This window comes from Gekko japonicus, unplaced genomic scaffold (assembly GCF_001447785.1).
Source record: "Gekko japonicus isolate JY-2015 unplaced genomic scaffold, Gekko_japonicus_V1.1 scaffold3108, whole genome shotgun sequence".
NCBI lineage: Eukaryota > Metazoa > Chordata > Lepidosauria > Squamata > Gekkonidae > Gekko > Gekko japonicus.
The window spans coordinates 5,729-18,561 of record NW_015175459.1 but is presented as its reverse complement, the minus strand read 5'-3'; the positions used below and the strand labels follow the sequence as shown (position 1 = coordinate 18,561).

Genomic DNA, 12,833 nt, shown 5'->3' with positions numbered 1-12,833 from the left:
GTGGGGAAGCGCCCCCGCTCGTGAGCTTTTGGGTTGGGGGGGGGGGGTTCCTGCCTTTCATGATTTAAGTGCGAACCCCTTGCAAGTGCACCAAAGGAGGCGGCCGCTTTTACTTACCACTGACTTTGCCTCTAACGACGATTTCCAAATCCCCTTCCGTCCGCAGATGCCCAAAGTGCAGTACAGATCCAACGTGAAGCCCTCGACTTTTGCCTATCCAGCTCCTTTGGAGGTGCCGAAGGAGAAGGAGAAAGAGAAGGTTCGTGTGCCCTGCGCGGGCCTCGCTTTGGCCATAGTGGGTTGCCTGGCTGTCGGCAGACGGTCGGGAAAGAAACCTTTGGCTTCTTGGATTCTCTGGTGGGGTGTGGGCGGGGTGTGGCGGGGGGGGGGGGTTAATGCTTTGCAGGCCTGTCGCCCAGATTTTGTGGCTTGTGGGGGCACAATTTTTTCTGGTGGGGCTGCCATTGTTTGCCATAATGAAGGGGGGGTGGCGCGTGCCCCTCTTTCTTCCTTCCTCCTGTAAGATTTAAAGGGCCCTTTAAACCTTGCGGGGGGGTGCTCGCCACCGCCCACCTCTTCTCGAAAGCATTAAAAAAATTAAACAGGAAACCTCCTCAAGAAACAATCCATATGCAAAAGAACCTCCTCAGGAAGGTCCTCCATTCGCATGTTCCACAGCCTGGGGAACTCCTACAAGATAACGACTCAGCCCCACCCCACCTTCCTGAGTAGATCTAAATTCCCTGCCTCCAATTTTTCTTCTCACCTTGACACGGAGAGGACTCCACCTTTCTGTGTGATACCTCTGAGGGTGCCAGTCACTGCTGCCGGCGAAACGTCAGGTCCTTCAGTGCCAAGACCGCGGCCGTACAGCCCGGAAAATCTACAACAGCTCATTTAAAAGATCCCTTTAAATGCTTTTGGAGGGGGGGGGGCTGTAAAGAAGGGGACTGGCCCTTTAAGGGAGGGGGCCGAGCCCCCAGTGGCCCCACTGTAGCTACAGGCCAGACGCTGTTGAGATCAGAGCTGGGGGAGGAACAGGCCTGCTCCGGGCCCTTCCCACACATTGCATGGCAACCAACCCTGGTTCGCAGCACGAGCGTTCGAGGGAGCGTCCGTCGATCCCGGCTCCCCGCATCCCGCTCATTCCAAAAAGGGTGCAACTCACTCACACATTGCATCTTCAGATAGGCACCCTCTTTTATTTTTATTGTATTAAATCTGTACCCCGCCCTCCCCGCCGTGGCGGGCTCAGGGCGGCTGACGACATACAGATGAATATATGCATTGAAACCCCATAACACAGTAAAACAATTAAAGTAAGATGACAGTATAAAACCATAACTGCTCAGTGCCTATTAGAATAGAAGATGGGGGCTTTCTATCAGCGTTTGAATGGCCACCTACCCCCTAGCCCAGGCTATGGCTGCAGGCTGCTTCCGGTGTGCTGTGTTGACAGGCATTGTCGTTCTCCCACACAGGTGTCCACCGCTGTGCTGTCCATCACTGCAAAAGCCAAGAAGAAGGAGAAAGAAAAGGAAAAAGAGAAAAAAGAAGAGGAAAAAATGGAAGTGGTGGGTATACTCTAGACACAGCCCTAGAAACAACGTCTAGGATTGCAGTGCTGAGATTGGAAGGACCGGGGAAGGGGGGTCAGGTTCTCTGGGCTTAAATTGCCCCTTCCTTCCTTCCTTCCTTCCTTCCTTCCTTCCTTCCTTCCTTCCTTCCTTCCTTCCTTCAATAATGACCTCCACCCACACTGAGTTTCAGCCAGTGTTTATTTACAGGTGGGGCGGCCCTGCAAGGAATCTTCGGGCTCCTCCTCCTCCTCCTGATGGCCTTTTAATCATGCTCCTTCATCCTCCTCCGTCTTGAGTGGAGGATGACGGAGGAGTGGAGGAGTGGGGAATCAAACCCGGCTCTCCCAGATTAGAGTCCGCACACTTAACCACTACACCAAACTGGCTCCACATGATGAACACGTGGAATTCACTGCCACAGGAGGGGGTGGCGGCTACAAGCATTGGCCGGCTTCCAGAGGGAATTGGATAAACATCTGGAGCAGAGGTCCATCAGTGGCTGTTAGCCACAAGGTATAGATAGGAACTCTTCGTCTGGGGCAAGGGATGCTCTGTCTTCTTGGTGCTTGGGGGGGACAACAGTGGGAGGGCTTCTGGTGTCCTGGCCCCACTGCTGGACCTCCTGATAGCCCCTGGTATTTTTGGCCACTGTGTGGCAGGGTGTTGGACTGGATGGGCCACTGGCCTGATCCAACATTGGCATCTCTTACGTTCTTATGTTAATTATTCCCGTATTGTTCTGGCTGAGAGTGAATTGCTCGCCAAAGGAACACCCGTTGTTGTGAGCCAGAGACTTTCTGGCTAACCCTCTCAGGCCGGACACAGCCCTGACTGGAACAATCTTCTTGGCGTTTCAGCTCCCGGCTTGCTATTGTCCAGACCGTCCTTCCTTCCCCGAGTCCCTGGGGATTTACAGCCTCCTTCCGTGTTGTCCAAACATGTGACCAGGCCGCGTACCTGCCAGCGAGCAGGGAAAACATGACACACGCCCGGAGGTATTTTAACGAGGCTGCGAGGAGGCTTCCTTCCAGGATCTCGGGCCACCGAGTATGTACGGGGAGCGAAATGTCCCTGAAATAGCACCCCACCCCCTCTAGAGGACCATCAGTCCCAGCCCTTTCCCCATTTCTGCCATCTTACAAGACAGCTTTACAGCCCAGAAAAACGCCCTCGTTGAGCTCGGAATGGGAGAAGATGCTCCACGGAACATTCCACAAGCCGCCCCGCTCCTGCTGATCGGGCACCCTGGCAGCGTCATTGCAACATCTAGGAGTCAGAATCATAGAGCTGGAAGGGACCTCCAGGGTCATCTAGTCCAACCCCCTCCACAATGCAGGAAATTCACAAATACCCCCCCACACACACACACACGCCCAGTGACCGCTGTTCCATGCCCAGAAGATGACCAAAGGACCAAAAAAAAAAAAAAACTCCAGGATCTCCAGCCAAACTGGCCTGGAGCAAAATTTCTTCATGACCCCAAGGTTACGACCAGCATTTCCCTGGGCGTGTAAGAAAGGGCCACAAGAACTAAGCCCTGAGGCAACGCTTCCTGCCCTCCCTTCTCACGATCCCTCTAAGTTCACAGAATCCGCATTGCTGACAGGTGGCCACCTAGCCTCTGCTTGAAAACCTCCCAAGAACGAGAGCCCACCAACTCCCGAGGAGGCCTGTTCCAGGAACCTCTCTGACTGTCAGGAAGTTCTTCCTGATGTTTAGCTGAAAACTCTTCTGATTTAATTTCAATCCGCTGGCTATGGTCTGACCTGGGGCGACCGAAAACAACTCCCTGCCATCCGTATCCTCCACATCAGCAGACCCTGAGTAGGAGCAGCTGCCCGGGCCCACAGCCACTGGCTCCCTTGCCCACAGTCTTCCCCTGCCCGTATGCCCTTCCCCCTTCTCCACACAAGCACTCCTCCGGTGCTCTTGGCTGAATATGCTCCCCAGTGCCACCTGGGCAGAGCATGGAGCCCAGGCACAGCGGTGGCATTACTTCTCTTCGCCATGGAAGTCACGCTTCCAGCTGCACACAGACACACACACTCTGTCATCAGTGAAAGGGTGGGTAATGAGTGGGTTTGCAAGTGGGTGTAAGTACATAAGAGAAGCCAGGTTGGATCAGGCCAGTGGCCCCTCCAGTCCAACACTCTGTGGCCAGAAACACCCGGTGCCATCAGGAGGTCCAGCGGTGGGGCCAGGACACTAGAAGCCCTCCCACCCTTGCCCCCCAAGCACCAAGAAGACAGAGCATCACTGCCCCAGACATAAGAACATAAGAAAAGCCATGTTGGATCAGGTCAGTGGCCCCTCCAGTCTAACACTCTGTGTCACACAGTGGCCAAAACCCAGGGGCCATCAGGAGGTCCACCAGTGGTCCAATCCACCCAGATGCCCCCCCCCCCCCCCCCCCCCCCAAAGCACCAAGAATACAGAGCACCACTGCCCCAGTCGTAAGAACATAAGAGAAGCCAGTGTTGGATCAGGCCAATGGCCCCTCTGGTCCAACACTCTGTGTCACACAGTGGCCAAAACCCAGGGGCCATCAGGAGGTCCAGCAGTGGGGCTCGAGGAAGGGAAGTGCAGCCAGAGGGCCAGGGGTGCTAAATGTCGAAGCGGCCCTGCCCACAGGTAGACCTGTGAAGTAAGTGGGCGGGATGCCACAACTAGCGTAATCCACAAAAAAAAATACACTGCATTATACTGAATTAGACCCATGGTCCAACAAGGTCAGCACTGTCTACTCAGACTGGCAGCAGCTCTCAGTGGTCTTTCCCACCACCTCCTACCTGGTCCTTTTAACTGGAGATGCCGGGGATTGAACCTGGAACCTTCTGCATGCCAAGCAGAGGGTCTACCACTGAGCCACAGGCCCCATTCAGGTGAAAGGGTGCAGAAGGTCCCAAGTTCAATCCCCAGCGTCTAACCCTAACCCTTAGCGTACCTGGAGAACTGTGTCCAGTTTTGGGCACCACATTCTACGAAGGATGTTGACAAGCTCGAGCGTGTCCAGAAGAGGGCAACCAGGATGGTGAGAGGGTTGGAATCCAAGTCTCACGAGGAAAGGCTGAAAGAGTTGGGTCTGTTTAGCCTGGGAAAGAGACGGCTTAGAGGGGACAGGATTGCAGTCTTCAAGTATTTGAAGGGCTGTCATGTAGAAGGTGGAGCAGATCTATTCTCTCTTGCTCCGGATTGCAAGACTAGATCTATTGGGTGAAAATTACAGGGGAGTTGTTACCGGCTAAATATCAGGAGAAACTTCCTAACTGTAAGAGTGGTTGAGCAGTAGAATGGACTGCCTTGGGAGGGGGTGGATGCTCCTTTGCTGGACGTTTCCAAGCGGAGGCTGGACGACCATCTTCCGGGTATGTTGCAGGGCTATCTTTCTGCTATGCTTTTGCAGGGTGCAGGGGGTTGGACTAGATGACCTGCAAGGTCCCCTCCAACTCTAACATTCTATGATTCTGTGATCCCGTTAAAAAGAACACGCATGAAGCTGCCTTAAACTGAATCAGACCACTGCTCCTTCTAAGTTGTGGAGTCTTGTGAGCGAAAATTCTACTTCGTGAGCTCCTGGCATTCAAGTTGTGAGCAAGCATAAATTAGTTTGCTCTGGAGCCATTCCTTCCTGAGCTGAGACAAAAATGTGTGAGCCAGAGGCTAAAAAACTGTGAGCTAGCTCACACTAACTCAGCTTAGAGGAAATACTTGGTCCATCAAGGTCAGTATTGTCTACTCAGACTGGCAGCTGCTCTCCAGAGTCCCAGGCTGAGGTCTTTCACACCGCCTCCTGCCTGGTCCTTTTAACTGGAGACGCTGGGGACTGATCCTGGGACCTCCTGCATGCCAGGCAGAGGCTCTTCCACTGAGCCAGGGCCCCTCTTTACAGCTCTCCAGGGTCTCAGGCCGAGGTCTTTCCCATCACCTCCTGCCTGGTCCTTTTTAACTGGAGTTGCCGGGGGTCAAACCTGGGACCTTCTGCATGCCAGGCAGAGGCTCTTCCACTGAGCCACAACCCCTCTTTACAGCTCTCCAGGGTCTCAGGCTGAGGTCTTTCCCATCACCTCCTGCCTGGCCCTTTTTAACTGGAGATGCCAGGGACTGAACCTGGGACCTCCTGCATGCCAGGCAGAGGCTCTTCCACTGAGCCACAGACCCTCTTTACAGCTCTCCAGGGTCTCAGGCTAAGATCTTTCCCATCACCTCCTGCCTGGTCCTTTTTAACTGGAGATGCTGGGGACTGAACCTGGGACCTTCTGCATGCCAGGCAGAGGCTCTTCCACTGAGCCACAGCCCCTCTTTACAGCTCTCCAGGGTCTCAGGCTAAGATCTTTCCCATCACCTCCTGCCTGGTCCTTTTTAACTGGAGATGCTGGGGACTGAACCTGGGACCTTCTGCATGCCAGGCAGAGGCTCTTCCACTGAGCCACAGCCCCTCTTTACAGCTCTCCAGGGTCTCAGGCTGAGGTCTTTCCCATCACCTCCTGCCTGGCCCTTTTTAACTGGAGATGCCGGGGACTGAACCTGGGACCTCCTGCATGCCAGGCAGAGGCCCTTCCACTGAGCCGCAGCCCCTCCCCTCAAGCCTCAGTGCCAGGAAAATGAGGAGGGCACTCTGAAAAGCTCGGTGGCCCCCCCTGTATTACCTCTTGAGCTGTCTCTATGCACCCTTCTTACTGGAGCAGAGGAGGTTGGGGGGGACGGGACATGATTGCTCTCTTGAAGTCTTTGAAGGGCTGTTCCTGTTGGCAGCAGAGGAGAGGACTCGCAAGGAAGGGTTTAAATGAAGGGTGGGAAGGGACTGGCTAGATCTTAGGGAAAACTCTTTGACAGTCAGAGTTGTGCAGGAGTGGAATCGGCTGCCTGGGGAGGTGGTGAGCTCCCCATCCCTGGCTGTCCTGAAGCAGCGGCTGGACGGACACTCGTCAGGGATGCTCTAGCCCAGGGGTGTCGAACTTATTTGTTATGAGGGCCAGATTTGACATCGATGAGACCTTGTTGGGCCGGGCCATGTGTGTCATAAAATGTAATGCCTGGTAGCGGAGATATAAACTTTATAAAGGACACAAAACACAAAGGGTTTTTATTTTTACTTAAAATAAAACCATGTCTGGAACGTTAGCACTCTTGCAATATTGTGTTTATTTAACAGTGTCTGATAACAGACACCTCTTACTCTGAATCATTGCATCGAAGTGTCTGTGCTGTTGCAGTCTTGAGTCTGCTGTTCAGGTGTGTGTAAGCTGCAAAGCTATGATGACGCAGCAGCGGCAGAACTGGAAGAAGAAGGGGAAGACAGCCAGTTCCACTGCGGGCCTGAGAGGAGCCCTCTGGGGGCCTGATCCGGCTCCCGGGCCGCATGTTTGACACCCCTGCTCTAGGCTGATCCTGCATGGAGCAGGGGGTTGGACTAGATGGCCTGTAGGACCCCTTCCGACTCTGTGATTCTGTGTTTGAGACAAGGAAGGCGTGGCAGAGAAACCCATCCGTGAGTGCTGCCACGGTGTGGACACTGACCCGCCCTCGTGCCTTGTTTGGAGCCATGCACTCCGTGACGGCCTTCCTTCCTCTCCCTCCTAGGACGAGACGGAGAAGAAGGAGGAGAAGGAGAAGAAGAAGGAGCCCGAGCCCTCCTTCCAGCTGCTGGACAACCCAGCCCGGGTGATGCCTGCCCAGCTCAAGGTCCTCACCATGCCGGAGAGCTGCCGCTACCAGCCCTTCAAGACCGTAAGTCCCAGCCTGCAGAACGGCTGCTGCAGGAGATGGGTGCAGCTGCCAGGCTGCCGCGGCTTCCCTTCAGCCACACAGTCGAAACCCTTGTGCCATGGTGCCGGCTGCTGCCAAAGCAGCGTTTTTAAAGATCCACGCCACCAATCAAATCTCCAGGGGCCAATCAGAAGCCTTCCTGGGCAAAAGCCCCACCGGGCCTCACCCGCTTTCTAAAAACGCTTGGGGGGTGTAAGGAAAGGTGTCGGTGGCGCCCAGGGGCGCCATGTTGGGGATCCCTGTACCGGGGTATCCATCTGGCAGGCAGCATGCTGGTCAGAGGGGTGGGGGCGGGCGTGGCATTTTAGCACCAGCCAGCGGAGTTTAGCTCCAAGGAGGAGAGGAAACCAGCCGGCCGCCCATCCCTAGAGCAGCCTGCTTGTAACCAGCCGTGCGGTGGTTGTGATCCACCGCGGGTTAAAAGGAAAGGGGTCTCCCCTCACCCAGCTTTGAGCAGAGACCGACTTTGTGCTTCCCTTTCCCCAGCTTTCCATCGGCGGCATCATCGTCCTGCGAGATACCAGCGAGGACACCGAGGAGCTGGTCGAGCCGGTGGCGGCGCACGGGCCAAAGATCGAGGAGGAGGAACAGGAGCCAGAACCCCCGGAGCCATTTGAGTACATCGACGACTAGGATGCGGGATCCGTGGAAGAGTAAGAACTGCCTGCTCGGGTGGACCCAGAGTCAGGGGTCATTTCCTGCAGGAGTGCACAGGAGCGGAGCTCCGGCAGTAAAGAGCCCAGGGGGTGGGCACATGCAACAAGCCCCACCCCCTGCTCCCAGCAGCCCTCAGTCAGAGCAAGAAGCAGCCAGGTAAGTTGCAGAGCCCCCCCCCAGCCCCCAGTCCAAAACAGTCCAGTGGCACCATTAAGACCAAGTTTTATTCAGGCACAAGCTCTCCCTCCTCTGCGAGGACAGATCTGCACGCCGTCCCCCCCCCCCCCCCAAACCTAGCACACCCAAACAGAGTGGAGCCTGAGCGGTGGGTGTTGCCTTCTGACACACTTCCGGTGATGTCTGGGGGTGTGGCACATGCAAATGAGTTATGCTAATGAGTCATGCTAATGAGCTCATGCACCTCTTTTCCTACAAAATGACCCCTGCCCAGAGTTTACCGAACACAGTGCTCTGGTCTCCCACTGATGCTCACTAGATGCCCCTGAGAAATTCCCAAGCAAGGCATGGTGGAGGTAGCCACCTCCTCACCTTGGTCCCAGAAATGCTGCCTTTGCACATGGAGGCTCCATTGGTGCCCCTGTCGTCCATGAATTTAAGATCTCATTCAAAGAAGCTGCTTAGGAGAGTCGCTGTTGCAGCGTTCTGCAGCAACCAGTTTCATAGCTGGGTCCTGAGTTCCTTTTAGTTCACCCCTCACCAACTGGCTCTGGCCCTGAATGGCCATGGGTAGAGAAGTGATTGAGCTTTGTGGGGGGGAAAGGCATAAAAAGGATCCGAGAACCGAGCAGCATGCTGCGGTACAGAACTCTCACTTCTGCTCTTGTCTGCTGTTTTGGCGTCACATTGTCCCTGTCGCATACTACGGTGATCTCGCCCTCTTCCCTCCCTCATGCACAGGACTTTCCCTTTGTTTCTTCTTTCTTGCTTGCTGAGCAGCCCCTATGACCACTTCTCCCTCTAAGCCGAGTTAGCGTGAGCTCGCTCACAGTTTTTTAGCCTCCGGCTCACACATTTTTGTCTTAGCTCAGGAAGGAGGGCTCCAGATTGAACTGATTTACACAGAAGCCGAGTCGCTCGCTCACAACTTGTAATGCCGGCTGCTCACAAAGTAGCATTTTTGCTCACAAGACTCCCCAGCTTAGAGGGAGCATTGCCTGTAACTATTTTCTTCTTTTTTATGGGGCTGTGGTTGTCCCGCCATGTCACATTATTATGTATTTTGATGTTTGCCCAGCCCAGGGTCTTGAGGGAACAGACAAAATCACCTGCCTGTATTTTACTTCTGTAGTGGCACACAAGAGACTTTTGAAAGTTCAAAATAAACAAAATATTTTATTTAACTTGGAAGGGGAAAGGTCAGTTGGAATTGGGTAGGATGTATGGGGTGAACCGATAATAAAAACTGAAGTAACTGTGTGATCACACTAAATCCAGCTAATGTGCTGCCAAAAAGTCAGTGTTTTTGCTTTTCTCAAGGTCTTTGAAACTTTGAAGAGGGGCTTTGTTTTCAGTTTCTGCTTTAACTTGCAAGCATAGGTTTTGAGTTTCACTGGGACTTCACATTTAGAAGGCTGGAACATACAAACAGGTTCCTAAAATGCTTCTATTTGTACTGACGAAGGGTCACTCCACTTTTAAGAGTTATCTCCCTTTTTACTGGGCAGGGATTACTTCTCTTCACTAGAAGCTATTTGCCTTTTTTGGGTTGAATGGGGATCCTCCTTGATCCACTCATTCTCTTAGCCTCCTTCCCAGTCCTCAGTCAGTGCTAAACTGTCTCTTCTTCAACTGTCAGTTTCCAACTGTCATTTTCTTAACCGACACTCTCCACAGAATTCTGTTTGAATAGCCTGTTCTGTTAGAACGTTAACCCTTGACAGTTCATCACACATACACAGCCCCATTTGCAGTACTGCCAGACAGAGCAAAAGTGCAGAATAGGGTGGTGGTGGTGGTGGTAGAAACTGCCGTCAGGTCACAGCTGATCTATGGCGACCCCGTAGGGTTTTCAAGGCAAGAGACGTTCCAGAGGTGGTTTACCACTGCCTGCCTCCATGTCATGACCCTGGGATTCCTTGGAGGTCTCCCATCCAACTACTGTCCAAGGTCGGTCCTGCTTAGCTTCCGAGATCTAACGAGATCGGGCTAGCCTGGGCTATCCCCGTCAGGGCATAGTATGGGTAGGGGGAAAAGCAAATTACTGTAGTACAAATCCCCTGTGTTTCCCTGGTTCCAATTTAAGATACACACACAGTCCTGTGAAGGAAGAAACTGTAACCAAGGTCTTTATTGTTAATCGATTAACAGGAAGAAACCAAATAAACAGGGGTTGGCCCCCCTCAGATACCAACCAGCGTCTCCGAGGTTACGATGGGAGACATAGCGTTTTGTATATCACATTACATCAGAGAAATGAAACAGACTTACTGGTTACAGCAAACTTCGTCAAACTGCATCACCTATTTCCCATTGGGTGGAGACCTGTGGTTTGGGTCTTCCCAGGCAGAGTCTCTTCTTCCTAGCTGAACATTGAACTTCTCTCTAGCCTAGGTCAGAGAATCCCAGAAGTATCTATATCAGCTGATATGGTTATAAGATGTTCATTGTCCTCTGTGTAGCCAGGGTCATTCCGTAGAAAAAGAAGTGCAGGAGCTCATTAGCATAACTCATTAGCATAACTTATTTGCATGTGCCACACACCCTGACATCACTGGACGTGTGTCAGAAGGCAACACCCACCACTCAGGCTCCGCTGGACTGTTCTGGATTGCCAGCTTGGGGGGGGGGGAATGTGCAGATCGGTCCTCGTAGAGGAGGGAGAGCTTGTACCTGAATAAAACTTGGTCTTAAAGGTGCCACTGGACTGTTTTGGATTGTTAGCTATTGGGGGGGGGACGCGCAGATCTGCCCTCACAGAGGAGGGAGAGCTTGTACCTGAAGGTGGGCCGGGGGTGGGGTGGGCTCTGCAGCTTACCTGGCTGCTCCTTGCTCTGACTGAGGGCTGCTGGGAGTAGGGGGCGGAGCTTGTTGCATGTACCCGCCCCCTGGACTCCTTACTGCCGGAGCTCCGCTTGGCCACCCAATGAGAAGGGAGCACTCACTGAAGAAGACCCTGATGCTGGGAAAGATTGAAGGTCAAAGAAGACGGGGACGGCAAAGGATGAGATGGTTAGACAGTGTCATAAATGCAACGAACATGAAATTGAGCACACTTCAGAGGACGGCGGAAGACCGGAAGGCCTTGCGGGAGCTGGTCCATGGAGTCGCGAAGAGTCGGACTCGACTGTGCGACTGAACAACAAAAAAATAACCAACCAGATCCTTGAAGTCATTCTCAGGAGGTGGGAGCCAGCCAGGGGATTTATTTATTTATTTATTTATTTATTTCAATTTGTATCCCACCGTCCCCGCCAAGGCAGGCTCAGGGCGGCTCACATTAAAAAATTTAAATACATTAAAACACAGGTGTGAACACAACACAACAGCATCATAAAACTCAAACATAAACGGATCACAATACAGATAAAGTGCTGGTAAAACGCTGGCGGCGGTAACATCCCACTGGGCCATAATAAGATGATATAGAGTATGGCCACAGTCCGTGTCCAATGTACCTGAGGCTGTTGATGTTGATATAAAGGGCCTTAGTTGTTATTGGTAAAAAGGTAAAGGTAAAGGTTCCCTTGCTCGAAAGCCAGTCGAATCCAACTCTAGGGTTGCGGTGCTCATCTCCGTTTCAAAGCCGAAGAGCCAGCGCTGTCCGAAGACGTTTCCGTGGTCATGTGGCCGGCGTGACTAAACACCAAGGCGCACGGAACGCTGTAACCTTCCCACCGAAGTGGTACCTATTTATCTACTTGCAATTTCTCGCTTTCGAACTGCTAGGTTGGCAGGAACTGGGACCAGAGACGGGAGCTCACTCCGTCATGCGGCACACTCAGGTCTCGAACTGCTGAGCTACCAACCTTCCGCAGCCTGCAGTTCAGCGTCTTAACCACTTGAGCCACTGCAGCTCATTATCGTTTTTGGTAGCGGCTCCTAATCGAAGGCCTGGTAGAAGAGCTCCGTTTCGTCTCCCGGCACTCACTAGCACCTCTCCAGCCAAGAGGCACATTTCAGGGAGTGGCACCATTACGTCTCTCAAACTGAGCAGGGCCTGGTTACCGCACAGTTGGAAAGGACGGAGGACCACCCTGGGGCCCTTTGCACTTCCTAGAGGAAGGCAGCCCGCCAACCAAACCAAGAGCACTAACCTTTCTTGTCTCCTCTTCCTCTGCTAGGTCCCGGTCCTTCAAGAAGCTGGCCTTTGCGTCTGATATTGGAAACGCGCCAGAAGGAAGTCCCCGCGGCCCAAGGCACGCCCCCATCACATCCATGCTGGCCAACCGCACGCAGTCCACGTTTTAGGGTTGACAGACGGAAAATGTATCCTATTTAGTGTACGCTTTCACAGGAACCTGGTTTTCAGAATAAATAAATTAAAACTCCCGCCGTGGCAACCTGGCTTTTGTTTGTTTCTCCCAAGGGGCTTTTCGTAGTTTGGCGTAGTGGTTAAGTGCACGGACTCTAATCTGGGAGAACCGGGTTTGATTCCCCACTCCTCCACCTGCAGCTGCTGGCATGACCTTGGGTCAGTTACAAGTTTTGTCAGAGCTGTCCTTGAAAGAGAGCAGTTTCTGCCAGAGCTCTCTCAGCCCCACCTGCCTCCCAGGGTGTCTGTTGTGGGGAGGGGAAGGGAGAGGAGTTTGTAAGCCGCTCTGAGACTCCCTTGGGTAGTGAAGGGCAGGGTATAAATCCAATCTCCTCCTC

At 53.2% G+C, this 12,833-nt stretch overlaps 1 protein-coding gene across 1 annotated transcript in view; it reads left to right on the top strand.

Annotated features, from left to right (window-relative positions):
* The window catches only part of LOC107122774 (26S proteasome non-ATPase regulatory subunit 1), a 51,125-nt gene extending 38,614 nt beyond the window's left edge, over window positions 1–12,511 (top strand). The window contains exons 4-8 of the mRNA XM_015425908.1: window positions 167–259; window positions 1,482–1,574; window positions 7,161–7,307; window positions 7,833–7,999; window positions 12,305–12,511. Of these exons, the coding sequence (XP_015281394.1) occupies window positions 167–259; window positions 1,482–1,574; window positions 7,161–7,307; window positions 7,833–7,979 (480 nt within the window). The 3' untranslated portion in view covers window positions 7,980–7,999; window positions 12,305–12,511. The remainder of the gene's footprint in view (window positions 1–166; window positions 260–1,481; window positions 1,575–7,160; window positions 7,308–7,832; window positions 8,000–12,304) is intronic.
* The last annotated feature ends 322 nt before the right edge of the window (window positions 12,512–12,833 follow it).